The sequence below is a fragment of the Mytilus trossulus genome, chromosome 14, assembly GCF_036588685.1.
Source record: "Mytilus trossulus isolate FHL-02 chromosome 14, PNRI_Mtr1.1.1.hap1, whole genome shotgun sequence".
NCBI classification, from domain to species: domain Eukaryota; kingdom Metazoa; phylum Mollusca; class Bivalvia; order Mytilida; family Mytilidae; genus Mytilus; species Mytilus trossulus.
The window spans coordinates 33,853,647-33,876,250 of NC_086386.1; the positions used below are offsets into that span (position 1 = coordinate 33,853,647).

The following is a 22,604-nucleotide window of genomic DNA, read 5'->3' on the forward strand; positions in this document are numbered from 1 at the left end:
CAAGCTCAACATTTACCAATCCTATCTTTTTTCGTCCGTCACCAATATCAATTCTCTGCCATTTACTAAACCCTATTTTCTCTTTGTCCATATCATCAACTATCCTTAGAAGATCTTCATTTGAGTTTCTGTAATAAAACTTGTCTAGGGCTCTGTCACTTTTACCAAGACTTTCATTTAGTCCTTTGCTTGTCATCAGGGCCATATTTTGATGTTTTATACATAAGCACGATCTTTTTGTAGTGAATGAGACTGGCATAATATTACCTGGACGACATCTATAGAATGTAGCTCTACTGACCTTGAATGTCTGGTTTTCCAAACGGAACTTATCATATAAATTGTCTATATAATCATTCAGTATTCGTTTTGGCTTTTGTTGGTCATTAACTTTTTTGACGTCCTTCTTATTCGGCATGGTGGTACTATTATCACTGCGTTCTAAAAATTCGATGATTGCGATCTGATATTTTCCTTGCTCTTTCAGTGATCTTTTACGTTGATAGTTTTCTTTTATCTTCAGTTTGGCCATTCCTGCTAAAGTATTTCTGGTCAGTCCTGTTTCTTGAGCTGTGCAACTTAACATTCTATATTTTTTCAGGTAACAGACACTGCTAACTGAATAAATTGAACTTTTGGGTTTAGCTTTGAACTTGTACAATTTGTTAGTTTCTTTTAATTCATTTGTCATTGTATGATACAATACTAGTTTTCTTCTAACTTTATCAGCACTGGTCTTCTTTGAGATTACTTCCTGAATATCTTTGTTAGCCTTGCTTCTTGGGGAATCTGTGTCTCTTAGTTTCTTGTTTATCCTCTGTTGCTTTCTAGTTAGTGCTTGATATTTTCTTTTCAGTTTCAAATTTTCTTCTTCTAAACGCTGTAATGCATTGGTCTTTTCTAACAAAATTTTTTTTCTTCTAGATTTACTGCCATTTGCCTTAGCTGGAAAACTTAGTTTAAGCACCAGTACTTCCTGATTTGAATTTGCTTTCCTTTTTCTACTTTCCCTATTACTGGTCAGCTTTTGTTTATTTCTTTTCTTTCTTTCAGACATACTTAGTTCTTTTGATGGAATGTATGCTTTTCTTTTACGTGCTCTTTCCCTCTGCAGGTATTCTTTTTCATTTTTTGCCTTTTGACTTTCTCTGAATTTTTTTGGTCTTTCGGCATTGGTTAGTGCCATTTAAGGTAGATTGATGGTATACCGCCATCTTGGATTGTACAATCTCAGTACAAAATCGGTCTATTTATTTGCCTAAATCTGCAAATTTGGAGACAGATTTGCAATTCAATTGTTGGAAGTTTTTTCTATTTAAATAAAACTTGTTAATTAATTATATTATACAAAATATTTTAACAAATACCATTTTCTTTGGTTTTGAAATCATTTTTTTTCAAATGAGCCATTTAAGGGGAGATAACTCTTTCAGTACAAAATTTATACTGGGCTAATAGGGAAATTTTTTATATTTACTTGTAGCAAGAAAACAAGTTCGGTGACACCATGTTTTCTTTTTATTTTCTTAAAACATATTATGAAACCTTTCTTCTCACAATTTATTTCAAAATTCTATCTCAAAGAAATTTTTTTATGCACACTAATGTGTTTTTTCATGAACAAACTAACCAAATTTTGGCAATTTTCAACGACTCATAGCTTGAAAAATAGCACGGTGACCCATACTTTTTATAAAATTTTTGAAAAGAGCAAAGTAAAATCTTCATTTTGGCAAATTATAAAAAAATTCTGTCTCAAAAAATATATACTGGTGATCTACCTTAAGCTGAAAATAAATATATATTCATTAGAAGGTGTGGTATGAGTGCAAATGAAACAAATCTCTATCCAAGACACAATGTGATTTGGCATTTGTAAAACCATTTAAAAACCATAATAATTGCTTGAAAATGCCTGTAGCCAGTCAGGAATACTAGGATCGTCTCATATATATTTCAATGATTTCGTAGGTGAGCGAGCTCTTGTATTTGTCGTTTATGATTTTTTTTTCTTTTTACATGCTTGCTCAGAGATTCTGCTGTCATATGTTTGTTTCAAGTACATTTTATAATTGTTTACTTTTATACAGTGTGACTTCAATGGAGAGTTGAGTCATTAGCACTCATACCACATCTTCTTTTATCTATAGCAGTGTAGATCTGGATAATCAGTGTAATACTAATAATAAAATATGCATAAACTTGTTATATTCATTAATACATAGTTGTAGTTCACATTTTGCATCATTACTGTCAATACAATTATGTTACGGAGGAATCGTGATTCCTCCGTAACATTGTAGGCTCTTTTTTATTTGTATTTTTTTCCTTCTGCACCCAAAAGTTGTTTATGTACGTTTTGGTAGTTGTTTATACAGTATTGTTATTATGTTTTTAAGGTAAAAAATCTTTTAAAATACAAATATACTCTCTTACATATTTTTTCTCTATGAAATAATATATTTACCTTCTCAGAATTTCCAAAATAGTTCCCTTTTCTTCAAATTTTATCGTTTTATGTGGTCAATGCACTTCTTCCATTTAAACAACCCCGCTTGTAAAACTTTTAAAACCACGTGACACATGATTAACCGGTGTATGGATGAAAATGTACCCTGTATAAAATTGTCCCGTTACGGAAGAATCGTTTCGGAGGAATTTCCAAGCAGTTTTTAGTGTTTTTTTTTCAAAAATGCTGCTTAATCAAATAACATCAAAGCTTGTATTATGTAGAAATAGTATGATTGGTTGGAAGAAAAAGAGAAATTCTTGTTTCTATATTGTACCAATGGTTTAGCCTACGTTTACGGAGGAATCATTTGATGAGCATAATTGGTAAAATGGAAAAATAAAGAGAAATTCTCAGAGATAGCTTGTTTTAATGGACAGATTGAGATACTAACTCAAAATTCAACACTACTAAACCCATAAACAAACATTAAAAGCACTGAACCTGTCAATTGCTCATTTTGAAATATACTCAAATTACCGTTATGGAAGAATCGTGAAACTGACGACACACGTAAATTATTGATAAACATTTTTTTTTTGAGTTTTGATATTATTTTTACTTTCATATTCGAAAGTTCATATCAGGATCATTTGGATTTAATAAAGAAAGAGCATGAAATTGGTGCACAGGATAGTTTTTTTCGGCTGCATATTCCTTATTCGAAATTGGCGACATGGCTTTTTTACAATTTTGTAGAGTTTAAGATCGATATTTTTACGTTAATTGAAGTTTATTATAGTTGAAATGTTTTTAAAAGTAAATTTACATATCATGAGATTTATTATCGACCCAGAGGCTAATCAAAAAGTATTATCTTTTCCACAGTGGACCCATTCAAACTCATGAACCATGTTTGCACAACTTATATGAGATTGGGCGCTGTACCAAATCAGGAGCCTTTGGCCTTTCTTAGTCTTGCGTGATTTTTGCTTTTAATTCATTCATATATTTCCGAGTTTAGGATAGTGTTTATGATTACGTTCATTATCACTGAATAAGTACACATTTTTGTTTAATATCCATCTGAAGCACGTCTCCATTTTCAATTTTATTTAGCATAGAACATTAATCTGATATTCCATGAAAAACATCCATTGTAATTCATAATAAACTCATCATAGATACCAAGGACTAAATTTTGTATGTACGCCAGACGCGCGTTTCGTCTACAAAAGACTCATTAGTGACGCTCGAATCCAAAAAAGTTAAAAAGGCCAAATAAAGTACGAAGTTGAAGAGCATTGAGGACCAAAATTCCTAAACGTTTTGCCAAATCCAGCTAAGGTAATAAATGCCTGAGGTAGAAAAGCCTTAGTATTTCAAAAATTCTAAATTTTGTGAACAGTTAATCTATAAATATAACCATATCAATGATAATTCATGTCAGCACAAAAAAGTGCTGACTACTGGGCTGGTGATACCATCGGGGAAATAAATTTTTCACCAGCATTGGCATCGACATAGTGGTTGTAAATAAACTCATCATAGATACCAAGGACTAAATTTTGTATGTACACCAGACGCGCGTTTCGTCTACAAAAGACTCATCAGTGACGCTCGAATCCAAAATAGTTAAAAAGGCCAAATAAAGTACGAACTTTGAGCGCATACAAACATTTCCATCACGCCCACATTTGTTTTAAAATTCAGTTTCTAGTAAATGTCAATCCGGAATTATATGGGGTTTTGTGAATTATTGAAGATCGTAGAGTGACCTATAGTTGCTTACTTTATGTTATTTTGGATTCTCTCATTGACAATTATGTCACCTCTTTTTATATTTAAATTAACAATACGATAATTAAGAAAAGATCCAAGTTTTACACATTTGCGACGATTTATTTTGCGTTATTTGTCTCCTCGCGAAAGTGGCGAAAATAAGTTGGCTAAACAGTATGTGACTATCCAAAGGGTATGATTTTTTCCTTTTTGATCATCTTAGTTACTCAATATGTGTTAAGTTATCTATATAGGTTTCACGTTCAGGGGCGGATACAGCCATTTTAAAAAGGGTCCCAACCTAGGACAAATTAGGGGTTCCAACTATATGTCCCCATTCAAATGCATTGATCGGCCAAAAAAAGGGGGGTTCCAACCCCCGGAACCCCCTCCCCCCTGATCCGCCAATGACGTGATGCAATAATTGGTTAGCAAATTATAGAAACTTACCTTTTAAAGCAGACATACACTTGCATTGATATTTCATATTTTGTTAAGTTGTAACACATTTAATGCATTAAATTGAAATTATTGTGATAAAATAATAATCAAATATGTAATAGTCTTATTTTGTCATCTAAAGCACTTGATTTGTTATTAAGAATATCTAAGTAAAAATGTTATACAAGAGTAATCTCAAAATGATAGTTATACTACCACCCTTTGGTTTCAGTAAACCAACGAAAGAAGTATTATGAAATTTTCTAGTAGAAAGAAAATTCCATGAAACAGGTCAACAGGACTGAAAAAAAAATTCGAATCTTTTTTTGTCTGTTTCGAAAACTATCTTTCTTCTCAATGCTCTATTTGAATACAAAAAAATAAGAACAGCTGCAGTACTCTGCGTTAATTCCACATTGCTACCACTGGCATTTTAAATTGTTTTATGTATATATGCTATAAAAGAGGGACGGAAGATACCAAAGGGACAGTCAACCTTATAAATCGAAAATAAACTGACAACGCCATGGCTAAAAATGAAAAAAACAAACAGACAAACAATAGTACACATGACACAACATAGAAAACTAAACAATAAACAACACGTAACCCACCAAAAACGAGGAGTGATCTCAGGCGCTATTTGATATTACATAAAAGATATCGAATGGAATTTTTAGTTTTTATATTTTTAGTGGGGATTTGTAAATTACCAGGTGCTAAGTTGAAAGCTAAAATCCAAATGTGAAAGCAAATTATGAATTTCGTATCATTTGATATTTTCTTTTTACCACCCGAGAAATATACAAACAGATAGATTACGAAGCCTTATCTCTTTGCTGGCAGGGAAATTTTCTTCGGTTCTGTTTTTCCTACATCCTGTGTATAATCTGTACTTCATACCATTTGCTCATTTTACATTCATCTGTACATTTTACAGAACTAACTATATTTTTTTTTGGTATTTCCTTCTAATGTGATTTATCTGATAAAATTACAGTGACAAACTCTTTTCATACATCTTGCTCGTATAGCTCCTAGAATACTAGTATTAAATTAGTTATGTTTCATTGTTTTAGAAAAATATCGTTCATGGAGAAGTTAAATCCAGAAAAGTGCTTATGGTGCACTTAATTTATAAAGTGTTATTTCATTTTCTGGCTCGTTGGTATTCTGTTGGACTTTTTGTCCGTTAAGATATCGTCGACTCAATGGTAAGTGCTGATGTAGTTTAGCATATCCGTCTTAAATTATCCGTGGATTAAGGGATCTACCATTTGATTTTAAAGAGGGTGGGGGCTAAGATGAAAAATGATGTCCTATATTTTTTTTTAGTTGTAATCTGTCCTCATTTTCTATTGTTCACTCTATTCGTTCCTGCCTTATTTAATTAGTTTATTCTGACTTTTTTGCCAAGTTGCTCATCCTGCCCTTTTTACTGAAAAATCCTGTCCTGCCTTTTTTGAAATTTCATCCAGGTTGTAAGTTTGATATCACTTTAAATTAAAGTCTAATAAAAATATAAACAACTTAAAAAAAATCATAATTTGTTTTTGAATATTTAAGCAGTTGTATTAGTAACTTATAGAAAAAGGTATTCGAAACCAATTTGTATTGTTTATATCATTTGAAAAGCTAACAAGAATACTGTCTTATAATGTTTCTGTTTTGATTCAGAAACTATTCAACACTTTAAAAGAGTTTAAAATACAAAACTCCGAGAAAATTCAAAACGGAAAGTTTTATAGCTATACTAGCTTAACCTCTAACTTGTATTCTATTATATTGACAACAATGTCTTAATAAAACAAACAGACACGGCAGGTAAAAATGTCAAAAATAGACAACATTGTGATATAATCTTAATTACTACGGAAACAAAAAAATATGGCAACAAAGAAAAACAAAAAGGCATATAGACGAAACAAATTATAAAAAACGAAAGACAAGCATACACTGTTGAATAGACAGCACTAACTAGTATGCATAGGCACTAAAATGACCCAAACATATGCACACATATTTTTGGAACAGCTATTACTATGATTTACATTCATCATATATATTGATATTAAATGAGCATATTAAGAATACTTTACTTTTTAATTATTTATCACTGTACCTCTTGCATACATTTAATTGATTTTCACAAGGGACACAAATCCATGCATCCTTAATACAACATATAACATTTAGAATGGAGTGCACGAAAAAAAACAACCGACAAAGTTGGCGTTCTTAACATTATTTTCTTGGTAATCTCCTCAGTCAGACTTTCTGAAACGGGAGTTTATACTCGACAAAATTTTAAAAATGTAATGTACGACTTAAACAACTGCAAAAATCTAGTTTTTAGATGAAACAAGAACATCTACACATTAGATTTTGATATTAAATAACAGTCAGTATCAAACCATGTACTACATAATTCAAAAGAACTAACAATACAATCATCATTTGTTTCCCTATAATAGTAAAGTTTTATCATAGTTATCTAACTTTTGAAAGTTCTGACATGTGCTAGACTGAATATGCTGAAAGAGTTCCTCCCTTGATAATATGAGCCTGAGACTACTATAACCTTTATCTGCTGTACAATACGATTTTTTGAATATCTGTCATTTTCAATTCTTAATGTAATGGGTGAGCACCGATTCTTAATTAATATATGCACTTCCCTTCTTCAAATCAATGATATATAAATATTTTTCTCCTTGAAAACAATCTTTAAATGAAAAATAAGTGTCAAGTTTGCAACAAAACACATAATGTAGTAAGTTTTTACAATTCGAAAATTTGAGAAAGACACAAACAGGACAAGAATGTCACACAAATGACATTGTCTTATTTTTCTTACTAGATATTATTGTTTTTAAACTGCACTCGTTCTATTTGAACAGTCAAAATACGTTGACTGTATATTTCTATGTCATAAACAGTCACCGACCCGATATCACTTTTCCTCATGAATATTTAAAAAAAAAAAGAAATTGCCGAAATGTTCATGTCCGTCATATTTGTTTTTCGTTTTGTTGTAAATCATCAGTCCTGCACTTCCTTCAACCATTATAAATGAGGCATATCTTTCTATATTTTGAAATAAGCTCGGGATATAAAATTGGTATCACTACAAATAAATTGAATGTCATCTCTCAGACTATGTCTGATCGATCGCCATTGGAAGTGCTGCGCACTGTATCCGTATTTTGTAAATTCACATTCCTCAATCTAATTAAAATATTGATCTCTGATTACGTTATACTGCATATTTTAATTAGATTGCACATTCCCGAACATGATACCGTATTCATAATTAAAATTGCACATATTTCGTCCTAGTTGTCATCTTATTTTTACGGATCTGGGTATGTATTTGTCTCTTTGTTTTTCTCAATTTGACTGACGCTACATTAGTCCCTTATTTCTGCGACAAAATTAATTTAAAAAAACCTCAGATGAGTGATACATACGGGGCGCCAAATGGGACTCTTGTGGTTTTGTACAAAAATCAATTCTGTCATAACAAAATCATTTTTGTCTCACAAAACCATGTGCTACAGACTTGTTTTGTGAGAACTTCAATTTTGTGATGACAAAATTCATTTGTGTAGACAAAATTCATATTTGTCATGACAAAAGTCAATTTTGTCTAAAAGGTATGCAAATATAAACATATTTGCATACAAAATTGACTTTTGTTACCTGATATGGAAATTAAATCACAAAAGTCAATTGTGTGAGGTAAGATTCAATTTTTTGAGACAAAATTGACTTTGTGAGACAAAATTAACTTTTGTAAGACAAAATTAACTTTTGTGAGACAAAATTGACTTTTGTGAGACAAAATTCAATTTTGTCAATTTTGTTGAGACAAAAGTCAATTTTGTTAATTTTGTTGAGACAAAAGTTAATTTTGTCAATTTTGTTGAGACAAACATCAATTTTGTCAATTTTGTTGAGACAAAAGTCAATTTGTTAATTTTGTTGAGACAAAAGTCAATTTTGTCAATTTTGTTGAGACAAAAGTCAATTTTGTCAATTTTGTTGAGACAAAAGTCAATTCTGTCTATTTTGTGACGACAAAAGTCAATTTTGTGACGACAAAATTCATTTTTGTGACAACAAAATTCAATTTTGTAACAACAAAATTTACTTTTATGAGACAAAATTGACTTTCGTGAGACAAAATTGACTTTCGTGAGACAAAAATCAATTTTGTTGAGACAAAATTCAATTTTGTCAATTTTGATGAGACAAAATTCAATTTTGTCAATTTTGTTGAGACAAAATTCAATTTTGTCAATTTTGTTGAGACAAAAGTCAATTTTGTCTCACATTAGTCAATTTGGTCTCACAAAAGTCAATTTTGTCAATTTTGTTGATCACATTGGTCAATTTTGTTTCACAAAAGTAAATTTTGACAATTTTGTTGAGACAAAAGTCAATTTTGTCAATTTTGTCTCACAAAAGTCAATTTTGTCAATTCTGTCTCACAAAAGTCAATTTTGTCAATTTTGTCTCACAAAAGTCAATTTTGTGTAACAAAAGTCGATTTTGTATGCAAATTAGTTCACAGAAACCAAACTATACTAATTTGAATACAAAATTGACTTTTGTCGCCCAATTTTCAAATAAGGTAACAAAAGTCAAGTCTGTGTAACAAAAATGAATTTTGTCATGTCAAAAGTGACTTTTGTCCACTGAAAGACAATTTTGTATGACAAAATTTTAAATTTGTAGTATGATATAAATTTTGTAAAACTGAACTCATTTTTGTTGAATAAAAGTCACTTTTGTCCGTACAAAATTGAATTTAGAGTACAAAACCACATGAGTCCCATTCGGCGCCCCGTAATACAAGGGTTAGAAAGTGTTGTGACCAAAGAGGGCGGGAAGTGTTATCCAACTCCGATATATTTCTTGATGTAGTTAATAGTGATGAAACCTCACTCCCCTGATACGCGAAAGGGGTAACCGACGATCTTGTGAAAGAAGGTAGATCAAGACACACACAAAATACACAGCGAACTAGAACAGCACAGACTGACACTGGACACACAAACGATGAAATGTAAAGAAAAGGATTTTGGCAGTGGCTATATATTTGACCGGCACCGGCTAAATAGCAATTTGGCACTGAATAAAGCTGTTCATTGATGTGATTAGAAGAGACTGGAAACAATCTTAATAATATTTTAAAATCATTTTATCACAATATACAGTACAATCAAAAATAAAGTATTGAAGATGTTCATAAATACATAATTTATAACTTTATAATATTAATTCAAAGCATGAAAACACATTTGTATATACATTACTGAATATATTTTTTTCTAAAATATTTATTAAAAAGATGTCCAAATCTGTGTAAAATCTATGGTTTAAATATCCTGCCACGCTATAAAACTGAATAGTGTTATGTAAAATATGTAAAACTACGTACATCATAAAAAAGACAATATTAAAAGTTGTTTGCTTCGAATTTCAAATGGACACATGATTTCACATTTCAATTGTTACAAAACCAATTATTTGCCTTTGGAAGTTGTTTAAGTCTAGCACATGATAATTGTTGCCACTCTGACTCAAAGCAGGAACTACACATTACACTGGCTTTTCATGGTCCGAGACATATAGTTGCAAGTGTTAACAGTGGGTTACTTGCCATTGATTTAAATACCCCTTCCAAATTTATTTCTCCATGTTTAATGCCTCAAATTGCAAGTAGGGGGTGAATTTATACTGTAAAAAAATTTTGGGTCCAGAATTTAAAGGAAAGTAGTGATTTGGTCCAGTTGAAAAAGGTTTAAAGGTGTAATACCACCAAATCATGGTACGTCACATTAGTAGGTCTAAAAAAATATTCCCTTGAATTTGACCGTTGTAGGTAATTTATCCTACATTTTATTGCAGTAAAACTATCTGTGTCATAAACATATGTCTTGGGTATTTCAAAACACCATAATTTTTTATTTGTGATTTCTATAGAAAATTGTGTAACCTTGAGATTACATGGTGACTAAACCTTGTACACAGATAGAATAAGGGGAGAAATTTCATTGGTTAACTTACAATGATGGTTATTTTCTTATATGCAATGAAATGTTATGTGAAACTTTTTCTATAGAACTGGACAGGATAAAACTTTACTCATGCCAAGTATTTCTTTATATGAAACAAAGATAAATTCTGCACATTTTTTTGAAAAGTGCAAATTCAACAAAGACTAATAGGCGAAAATCAATGGTGGTATTACACCTAATAAATTAGCACTTCGGAAGTTGTCAAAAGATTCCAAGACGCCCTAAACATAAAACTGTCCATATTTTGAGTTAGAGGCGATGCAGGTTTCTATAATTTTGATATAATTTGTCCCAAAAGTAGTACAACACACTGTAAAGGTTTCTTTGAGAAAGCGCGGGTGGGAATTTTTTTATTTTCATTTATGTTCTTAAAGAAATGCCGCCTACGAAATAATTGTGGTCTGATACAAACTGTTATTTGTATTTTAGAAAAGCGTACCCAAAAAAACAATTTTTTACCATTTCATTAGAAAAGTTAAAAAAGAAGATTCCTTTTATTAGACTGGTTTGTTAGAAGCAATTTGGCAAGAAATGCTATTAATAACAACATTTTTAAGATAACCAAGGAACAAGTTGAAGCAAGACCTCAACTTTTAACTGCCTCTTGTTTGGACTCAATTGCTAAAAAGTATTGTCAAAAAGATACATGGGAAGCTATTAAGTCTTTAAGAGTGATATAAAGAAAAGAAATAAAACATATATGCAACATATGCACATGCACATGGTGCAGATTCAAAGAAGCCAGTGTAATGTCAAATTATGTTTTGAATTAATATCATAAAGTTATAAATTATTTATTTATGAACATCTTCAATATTTTATTTTTGATTGTACTGTATTTATAATGCTTATTATTGTGGACAAATTATTTAAAATTATTAATTAGCTTTTTTATTCTCTACTTATCACATTAATAAACAGTTTTATTAAGTGCCGGCTAAATAGCAAATTTGCTATTTTGCCGGTGCCGGTCAAATAGCAAATTTACTATTTATCCGGTGCCGGTCAAATAGCCACTGCCTAAAGAAAAAGAATTACACGCTAGTAAAATGAAAGAGGAGCCAGGACAAGGACGGAGCAGTTGCAATAAGCATGTGTATCAACTCCAATATACTGAGTCTTATATCCCCCATGGAAAGAATAATTGGGATCAAAACGGACAACCACATATATTACAGAGAACGGAGCTGGTCTTTTTTAGAGAAAATTTACCCATACACATAAGAAAAATGCATTGTCTGAATAATGGGTTGTCGGAATAGTGGGCTGTCGGAGTAATCATGGCCCACCTAAATGGTGGGCTGTCGGAAAAATAGTTGTCGGACTAATGGGATGTCACCTTAAAGTTTGATTTGGTTATGTTTGTCAGACTTCTCCAAATGGGAATCCACTATAATTTCATAAAAATTGGCAGAAATACATTCTCATGATAAAATGAATGTATAAACAAAAGTGATCAAAAGTATGTTGGTATGAATATAAATCTCATGGTGACTTTCAAATTTTGATCAATTTTGAAATACTCTTGAACTTTCTGGAATCCCTCAAATTATTTTTAGAACATGTTCTATTTTAAGATATATGGGGAACATTTCAAAAGATAATTTTCCTTGGTCATAGTATTTTCTTACCTCTCCGGTGGGATCAACGTAGTACACAGATTTGATTAAAATTTCATAACATTAATAAAAGAAGACAAAAATGAAATTTGAAATATCAACTGTGTGATCATATATATGTTAATTCATTGTTCGGTAACTTCCAACTTTCGAACAACCCCTTAATATTGAAACGAGGCTAAGCGGAACTGACGTAATCATGAATGTCAATAAATAGAAGGAAATCTCCAACTCTGCATATTCATCGTAAGACATTTAGTCAAATTGTATAAAAGAACAGTTTTCAATCAAAATGGAACTTCCTGGACTTGGAGAAAGTTGTCAAGCAACATCATGCAAACAGCTTGGTAAGTTTTACAACTGAAAAGGTTTAATATTGAACATATGTATGAGTTTTACTGTAAAGAAGAAAAAAGGGGGATGGAGATAAAAACCTTTGACATGTCATAGAAACAAAAAGTACATGAGTGGACATAAGTTGGTTATGGGCGTTATTTCATTTGCACAATCTCGAATAAATTTAATATTATGTAGTCAAATTTCCGGAGGTCACAAAAAAATAGTAAAAACGATTTTGTTTTTTTGACAAAATTTTTAATTCCAATTTAAAACCAAACGGTAAAAGATTTTACAAAGATTTTTCAAACACATGTTTAATATGATAAGGAGATTTGAAAAAAACGATATCAAATTTAACTTTAATGATTCCACAAAAAGTAAATTGAGTTTTAAGTTTGTGCACCTATATATGGTAAAACCCGAGGATTTGCCACCGCTTCAACTCCAACATTCAAATAGATAAACACAATCTAATTATCTGATTGGTTAATCTTCAGCTGTGATGCAAGCATGAAATTATGTATTGGCCGGCCCACCCAGCTACTCGACCTTTTGAGGCATACAACAATCACTTTACAACAATCACTTTTCCATTGTGGCGTCAGATATTTTGTTTTATGACGTCAAAATTTTACGGGAACCTGTGTACAATTTTGACATCATAAAGCAAAATATCTGACGCCACAATGGAAAAGTGATTGTTGTTTGCATCAAAAGTTCAAGCGGCCGGGTCAGCCCAGATTAGTGATACATGTACAGTGTATGAATGACCACCATGACCACAGGCACTTGTAATTTATATGGATAGTCGACCTTCGTATGGATAGAAACAAGTAATTTATATGGATAGAAACAAGTGCCTGTGTGTCATAATTATTTGGACTAGGATAAGGGTTAAGGAATAGAACTACAGTCAGGCATCTATAAATAATTTTTGGCAACTGTGAGCTCCAAATTGGTATAAAAAATTATCTTGATTCGTTAAAACATACTTCTATAATACTAAAATATTAAGGTCCAATTTGTCAGCCGTCATGGAGTAAAAAACGGCAATTAACTTTATATATAGCTAATATAGGACAATGGTGTAGATTAAAAATTTCAGCACTCCAGACCCTCTTGTTTTCCACATAATTGATATTGCCAATAATTAACAAGTTCCGGGTCGAATCCAATACTGATACAGATAGTATACTCACCTGTTCACCTTTTACCTTACATGTATCTGTATCATCATCACAGTATGTTCCGTATCTGACAGGCCCACCACCAAACGATGTATTTAGCTATATACATTTTTGTACACGGGTCATTCTTGCAGGGTTGACACTACTTAATTCAGTCATTGTCAAATTGTTCCCTATTGTAGTATTTTAATCAGTAAGACTTTCTAAGATAACAATACTAATACTAAAGTTCAGGACTTAAAATAAGGCGTATAGGTACAGTTTTTAATTTGTTAGCGGGCATGACGTAAAGCAGCTCATTAAAGAACAACAATTGAATTACAGCCTCCTAAATGAGACAGGGACATACAAAGCTATTAACATGATATTTGTTGGTGTGCCAAACCCTTCCTTTAACCCTGGAACTGTTAGTGGTGTATCAGTCCAACAGAAGAACAAACTAACAAAAATTGCACTCACTGAAGTACATTTGTATTAAGATATTGACAAGACACTGACGTATAATGGCTTCCCATGTTTAAACAGCATGGAGCATGGCATTATAAAAGTACTATTTCTTAAAAATGAAATACATTTTCTCTATTACAGATTTTCTTCCTATGAAATGTGATGCCTGTGGAAAGATATTTTGGTAAGGATGAATAAATAAAAGTTTATATCATATCAAAACAAATGAGCAAGACCGAAATGTAATCATGTTTTTATAATCGGAAAATGTTTCACATCAAATTCATAACCAAATATAGACAATTGTTTCATATTGTGCCAATATGATTGAAGTCAAACAAGAATTAATCTCACAATACTTTTTTTGAAAACTCAGTAATTCATTGTATATGAACATAAAGCGAAAACTTTTGTATTATTGTCTGTACGTGTACAATTACTAGACATGCATTTGACATAAAGAGCTCAGTCTCTTAATTTAAACCCCATTCTGTGTACAAATGTATGTTGATGTAAGGAATGTGTAATGTATCTCCTAAAGGATCAGGTTATAGGACTACACTCCCCTTCAAATCAGATTCCAATTATGAACTTCAAAAATCATTACATATTTGGAATATTTCAGCAGAAAATATAATTATATTTTACTGATTTTCTATTATGAGAGTAAAAATAAACAAAGACACCAAATGAAGTATCATATGAACATTACTTTTAATTAAATCATGTAGATATATGAACAGAAATTAAAAACTGAAATAATCATATGTATATCTAGAATTCACCAATTTTTCCAATTTATGTATTTCAGTCGAGACCACATTCATTATAATACACATGAATGTCCAGAATCATATAAAAAGGTAAGTAAACATGTTTAACCCCACCGCATTTTTGCGCCTGTCCCAAGTCAGGAGCCTCTGGTCTTTGTTAGTCTTGTGTTGAAGGCCGTACTTTAACCTATAATGGTTTAATTTTTAAATTGTTATTTGGATGGAGAGTTGTCTCATTGGCACTCACACCACATCTTCCTATATCTATTGTATTATTTTAATTTTAGTTTCTTGTGTACAATTTGGAAATTAGTATGGCGTTCATTATCACTGAACTAGTTTATATTTGTTTAGGGGCCAGCTGAAGGACACCTCCAGGTGCGGGAATTTCTCGTTACATTGAAGACCTGTTGGTGACCTTCCGCTGTTGTTTTTTCTATGGTCAGGTTGTTGTCTCTTTGATACATTCCCCATTTCTATTCTCAATTTTAAGATTATAAAGTAATTACATTTTGGAATTATTTTTAATTTGAAAAATATTGAAACTGGCCTTTATATATGGGAACCAATATCTATACCTATTAAATGAGTAGACCTAATTATTTTGTGTGTTGATTCTCTTCCTTCCACAATAAATTCATCATCATGCCTTAGTGTTTTATAGGTACCATGTATAATTGGATTTGTCATCCTCCCTTACAATGTCTTATGATCATGATGATAATTCTATTTGTTTTATTTTGGGAGGAAAAAAAAGGCATCCAAATATTGTTTCCATCTTTGGAAAATCAAATATCAACGAAAATGCAAGTTTTTCCCAAACCACGAAAATTGGTACCAACGAAAATAAATGAATTCACAGTATTTGATTTAAATATGGATATACTTTGAATTACTATATTACAGGATAATCAGGTCCCTGTGTGTCCACTGTGTAACAGTCCTATAGCTGTAAAGAAAGGAGAATTACCAGATGTTATAGTAGGCAGACATATAGACAATGACTGTCAGTCTGATCTAGCAAAGAAAAGAAGAAAGGTGAAAACAAAATGGCAGTTTGAATTTTAAACACTTTTTTTAAGCAAAGATAGATAGAAAAGGAAAAACTCATTGAAATTTATATTACAGTTATCTTCCACTTTTAATTTAATGTCTACTTTCACTTAATTTCATTCAACAACAAAAATAAAAAACAGAAATATTCCTGATTCATTATAGATTAAAGAAAATTTGTTGTCTTTTGGATTACTCATGTATCCATAAAATTAACTATGTCATATAAAATATATTATCAACTGGCAAAGCGGTTTGTCACATTTCCTCTGGTAACCTTGCATGCATATAAGATTTACACCAAGAACCAGTATCCTAAACAGAGTGTGTCTAGAATATGAATTATTTAATTTGTAAACTATACAAGCAAGAGAAATTTTGATAAATGAAAATATACATAACAAGGAGACGTGATTCTGTATTGCTGAAAACAATATAACTTGATGAACACTTAAAAAAATAATTGCAACATCACACATCTATTCTGCATAATCCAGTTTCAGTCCTAATCTTTTGTAAAAGATTGCAGACATAAAATTACACATTAGATTACTTTGTATTCATTGTAATAATTATGTTTTTGATTTTTTTTCTTCCAGATTTACACAAACAGATGCTCATTTAAAGGCTGCAAACATAAAGAGGTAGGTTTTATCATTATATTGAAACTATTGATATATCCTTTGTAATGTCATGTTAGTTGGCAATAAAATAGTCAATGAGAAATAGGATACTCATTTTAGCCGGTATATCTACGCCATTTATTAATAGATCATGTTCTGTAAGGTAAAAGAAATCTCTGTCAGATTTAACTTGTAAATCAACAGACTTAAAGATTCAAAAATTTCTCTTTAATGACTATCTTCTGCTTAATTTTATCTGATAAATTGACTATTTTCAGGATCTTAGAATATTGTCAAGAATCATTAATATTAGATGGATGCATTTGTTATGCCCCACCTAGGGAAAAAATGTTTCTAGACTGTGGGTTTGTTTGTTCGTCTGTCTTTCCTGCTTTAGGTTCAAGTTTTTGGTCAGGGTTTGGATGAATAAGTCCAATCAACTTAAAACTTAGTACACATGTTCCCTATGATATGATCTTTCTAATCTTAATGCCCAATTAGAGTTTTTATCCCAATTTCACAGTCCACTGAACATAGAAATGATAGTGCTAGTGGGGCATCTGTGAACTATTGACACATGCTTGTTCATAATTTTATTTACAGCACAAATTTTATTATAAATTATTATTTGGTTTATTGCCTGAAAAGAACCTCATCTATTGGATCAAATGTCATAAAAGAATATGAAAATTTTATACAAATTTGTCATCTTTTTCCTTCATCTTTTTCAGTTAATTCCAGTAAACTGTGATAAATGTCATCAGAATTTCTGTCTAAAACACAGACATGAACTTGATCATCAGTGTAAAGGATTTGAAGAAACTGGTCGAGGGGTGTCAAGAGCAGCGTAAGTAATTTCTTTTTTGTTAGAAGTAGGAAATTCATCCTGATAAACCAGTTATTAGTGACTTTGCATTGATCCAGACTTATTCCTAGTTTTGGTTGAAGTGCAGCAAATACCAGTTATCAATAAAAAAATTACAAATGCATTTGATATAACCTGACATGAGATATAACCAAATGTTTTGCTTTATTTTTGTAGTCAAAAAAGCTTAAGTCGATGGTCACTGTTATAAATTTTAAAAAAAATATCTGTATCCTCAGTATTTTTTTTCCGTGTATATTTAGATTTCAATACAAATAACCACACATAAGGTAGAATAAACTATTGATATACGAATGTCTAATATCTGCATTAAAATTGACAGGAAAGTGCATGAATTTGAAAGTTTTCTTTTACTGTAACTTAGTTTAAAGCTAAAAATATTTATTTAATTTAGTGCTGCAGCAGTTAACAGAGCCAGTACTTCTAATCAACCAAAACCTTCATCTTCTAACAAGCCAAAATCTAACCAAGGAAAACCTCAGAATACAATGTTAGCTTATATAGGAAAAGATCTAGCAAGGTACAATATGTAAACATGACTATAAATGCAAGCTACTTATATTTAAGTTGTATTGATTGTAGAGCTTGCTTTCAACTGAATATATGTTGAAGAACTGTTCTTATGCATCTTGTGTAAATTGGAGACAGTGCGACGACTTTTTACCAAAAATAATGAAAATTATAAATAATGTTAACATTATCCATGTTTTAAAAAATCTTAACAAAACAGGCCTATGAATCATCTTTTGTATGCAGCATAAAGGACTGGTGCTTTTTATATCATATGTGGTAAAAAAAGTAAGGAAAAAATACTTTATTTCAATGGTTATCACATTAGGGCTATTCCAGAAAAAAATGAAGTGGAATGGGGGGATTGGAAGGCAGTTTTTGTCAGCACCCGCCACCCAGACAATTGTAATTGAGAATTATAGTGCATTATAGTGTGAAAAGTTGCTCTGATACCAATCATCCATGTATTATTAATACAATGTGCCTTCCAACCCCCCCCCCCTACATTTTTTTCTGGAATAGTCCTTAGAATATTGTGATTTCCAATCAAATTAAAACAGATATTTAGCATGTGAAATAATCCAGTATTTTCCTACCTCATTCAACAGTAATTGTTGTCAAGAAGTTGTATAGGTATAGATATAGATCCTTTTACTTACTGTTTCCACATTATATTTTTTCCTTTTTTAGAGACAGAAGGGAGAGACAATCACAACCTACAGTCAACAACACTACTAACTCAGTTCAAGGTGGAATGGTAAGTATAAAACAATTCATAAATTCATACCACACAGATATATTTAGACAGCCAATGAGAATGAGTTAATATTTATTGAATGAATAGTTGCACGATTTCTTCAAGGTCAAAAACACTATCAACTATGGACAGGTTCTAACTCCATATTGCTTATTGTCTGTGCACAGTTAGTTATGTTATGTCCAATTGATTAGTGTCAGCAACTGACTGCCCTGTAAGTATGTCAATGTTTACAAATATTTATTGAACTCAAAATAAATCTGTTAACAACTGTCATGACAATGTTGACTCCTTTCCACTATTTTGTATAAATTTTCTATCGATTTCTTTATAGAGTGAAGATGAAGCTTTAGCTCACGCCATTCAGATGTCAATGCAGGAATCACAACCATCTGCTCCACAGAAACCGTACGTATTTGTTACTACAATATAAATAGTTTACTTTATTGCTTTCATCTGTAACCAATGGGTTCTTCCTTATGTCATGGTTAAATAAGAATTTGATAGTACCCCCGGTAATTGATATTTGTTCATTGGAAACTCTTTTTTTTTTACTTCAATGGATATATTTTTGTATACCCCACATCACCTCATTATCATATGTGTATTAATTTTAACGCATACTGTTATTTTTAGCATCCTATCTCTCATGTTTTTATATTTTATAAAATTTGAATGTAACTTGTTTATTTGTAGACTAACCAGAGAGGAAGAAGAAGATTTACTCCTAGCACAAGCTATAGCTGCCAGTCAACAAGAGGCTCAAGCTGCACAGAGGAGACAGGTATGTCAAAAAACACTTTGAAATGATTCAAATAAGCAAAATTATAACTGTTTATTATTTATCATATAATTGAATTTTCAGGACTAAAATTAAGGATTTAAAATCATAAGAAACCTCAAATTGAAAAAAAAAATAATGCATATGTTTTTTATAACTCAATGGTTAGTTTTCATTATTAAACTTATGTACATATACTTTTTTCTGAAGAAAATTCTTTAATTTGTTTATATTTAGAAGAAGTCTACTTTATTTTGATTTTTGAAATATTTTCTGTATGCAAAGTGACCTCAGTGTGACCCATCTTGTAAAAATCCAGTGATTGCAATATGCATGGATGTTCTTAAAATAAACAATTATCTGATTGTACATGTTAAACACATAAACAGTATCCATGCTTTTTGTTGTTTGTTGACAAACAGGTCACAATTGTTAAACTTTGGCTTCAAAACACGAACCTGCCATATTTTCACAACACTCACTGATTGAAAAAAAAAATGACGATAATACCAAATTTTGGTAAAAATGATAAAATTGTGCACAGAAGACTAAGTTTATGATGTTTGTATGCATTGGTTAAAGAATTGGAATAACATTATTTTTCACTGGTCACTCGTTTTTTATGACTTTAATGTTGGCTAAAAGGATGGAAGCTTGTGAAGTTTATTTGTATATTTTAGGCACAATTCTTGTGGTAAATTTTTTGAGCATCTTCTTGTGCCTTTTTGTTGATAAAGGCTTAATCTATATGAAAGAAAGAGTTGTTGAAACTTTATTTTTTTATTAGAATATAGAGCAAATTTCAATGATGAAAATATAGTTTTAAGAGAGTATGAACCAATTTCTTTGATGAAAGGACAGTTTTCTAACAGTATTTTTTTCTTTAATAATATGTCAGAAAAATGCATGTTTTATATTCAATAGATGAATGATTGTTACACAACTTTTCTTGTTATCTCCTACATGGCTTTTATCAATTGCTGTTAAAAATGACAAAACATAAGCTAAATCTTTATGTGATCCTACAAATTTCTAAGTTGGTATGGTGTGATTTTGTCCGTCTGAAGTTTGTATATTTGACATGTCTATTCTATCTGGAATGAGCAATTTTATTGATTTCTTTTTATTTTAATATTCATTTAAGCAGGCATTAACATCAGCAGCATAAGAGAAGAATTGAAGAACTAAAATTTTCTCTTGTAGCAAGAAGCACAACAAAACAAGAGGTCCTGTAGCCTTTCTTGACAAGAGAAAAGTTCTCATCAAGCTCAACTAGATTACAGCTCAACGCCAGTTCTGCCCAGCACTTCCGACATTCATTCTCACGGTGCTGACTTCTAAAGATCTTTCATGTTGTTACATTTGGTGGCAGGAGTTGGTATTAGATACTTTCATCATGACTGTTAACTTTGCACCCAGTTTTACGTTTCTTGATGCTTAAAACTTATTTACATAATATTCTAGTGCTAAAGACTAAAGAGTACATGTAAAACACCTTGTATTGAAGGTTTTGGTTATTTTATGTCATATGCTTCTAATGATTGGTTGTATGATTTATTTTATCCATTTTACACGTATTTTATTTAAGATACTTTCATGGAAAAAAGAGCTTCAAATAGTGCATTATGGGACACAATATAAGTATATAATAGATTATGAATATCCATCATACAATAAACTGTCTGTAATATTATGAAATCTATAATAATGAATATTTATCATTATGTCATCTTTGTCTTATGTGGGGAAATAATCACAACAATATGAATAAAAATGTTAAGGAGATAATTATTCTTGATTTCTAGAATGGAGAATAGAAATAAGAAAAAAAGAATTTTACAAAATTTTACCTTAAATCATGCTATTTAACAGAAATTCTAATAACATCAAACTTTAGATTGTACATGCATAGAAAAGCAATTTATGTGAAATGAAAAAAAAGTTATATTTTTTTAATTTCAATATGAAATTTCAAGGGAGCTATAATCAAATGTTTTCTGAAAATGAAAAAGATTTTAGTTCTTTCTACATAAAAAGATACATAAATTAACTTACTAAAATTAAACTGTACACTCCTTTACAAATTTAATTATCTCCCTTTATAAAATTGAATATACTTCTTTAGTAAATGAATAGTAACAAAATAAACTACTCTCCTGCATGAATTTGTTAATTTCATTACAAACAAATATGAACCAATCAATTTTAATCCATGCTGGCAATAGACACCCATACTACCTGTTATTTTATATTCCTGTTTATTTATATGTAGATTTTATTTTGATAAATGTACTTGGGGAAAGGTTTTAAGAATTTTATTCCTAAATAAATTGTATAGATATTTTAAATGTGATGATATGATTATGTTATTAAAATTATTGATCAATGATTTTTGTAAGAATTTATTTTGTCGAGCCTGTGACTTCTTGTGCAGAAAGCTCGACATAGGGGTAGTGATCTGACATTGGTAGCAGCAAAAGTTCACTTCTTAAAAGTTTTATATTTTAGAAGGTGGAGAACCTGGATGCTTCATACTTTGTATGTAGATGCCTAATGTTAAGAAGTTTCTGTCTGTCATCTATTCATTGTCCGTGCCCTCATTTTCATGTTTTAGTGACCATTTTAAAAGAGTAATTATTTTTTGTAATGTTTTTTTCTTTCTTAATATTTACTATCAGCATACCTTGCAAGGTCCTCATGTCCACCAGGCAGTTTTCATTTGACCTCAAACTCATTTTATGGATCAGTGAACAATGTTAAGTTTTGGTGGTCAAGTCCAAATAACAGATACTTTAACAATAGTTCTTATATATTTGGTGTATGGAATGATTGTAAGGTGTACCTTACCTACTGGCAGGTGTCATCTGAACT

General features: G+C 30.9%; 1 protein-coding gene across 3 annotated transcripts; it reads left to right on the forward strand.

Annotated features, from left to right (window-relative positions):
• The first annotated feature begins 12,556 nt into the window (after positions 1 to 12,556).
• On the forward strand, positions 12,557 to 22,122 carry LOC134695728 (AN1-type zinc finger protein 2A-like). 3 transcript variants are annotated; one of them, XM_063557115.1, is made up of 11 exons: positions 12,557 to 12,724; positions 14,492 to 14,534; positions 15,162 to 15,213; positions 16,030 to 16,161; positions 16,776 to 16,820; positions 17,531 to 17,646; positions 18,080 to 18,205; positions 18,886 to 18,952; positions 19,287 to 19,360; positions 19,649 to 19,736; positions 20,878 to 22,122. In XM_063557115.1, exons 1-11 carry the CDS (start codon positions 12,670 to 12,672, stop codon positions 20,899 to 20,901), a joined length of 822 nt encoding a protein of 273 aa, XP_063413185.1. In that variant the 5' UTR covers positions 12,557 to 12,669; the 3' UTR covers positions 20,902 to 22,122. The 3 variants fall into 3 exon arrangements, with proteins under 3 accessions (XP_063413185.1, XP_063413187.1, XP_063413184.1); XM_063557117.1 differs by having other exon boundaries at positions 20,881 to 22,122; XM_063557114.1 differs by having other exon boundaries at positions 20,937 to 22,122.
• The last annotated feature ends 482 nt before the right edge of the window (positions 22,123 to 22,604 follow it).

Excerpts from the sequence above, each read along its gene's own strand:
- LOC134695728 (XM_063557114.1), top strand. The coding sequence starts at position 12,670 with ATGGAACTTCCTGGACTTGGAGAAAGTTGTCAAGCAACATCATGCAAA. Across the intron at positions 14,535-15,161 it reads GCCTGTGGAAAGATATTTTG|TCGAGACCACATTCATTATA; the intron begins GTAAGGATGAAT and ends TATGTATTTCAG. Across the intron at positions 19,737-20,936 it reads AAGCTGCACAGAGGAGACAG|CAAGAAGCACAACAAAACAA; the intron begins GTATGTCAAAAA and ends TTTCTCTTGTAG.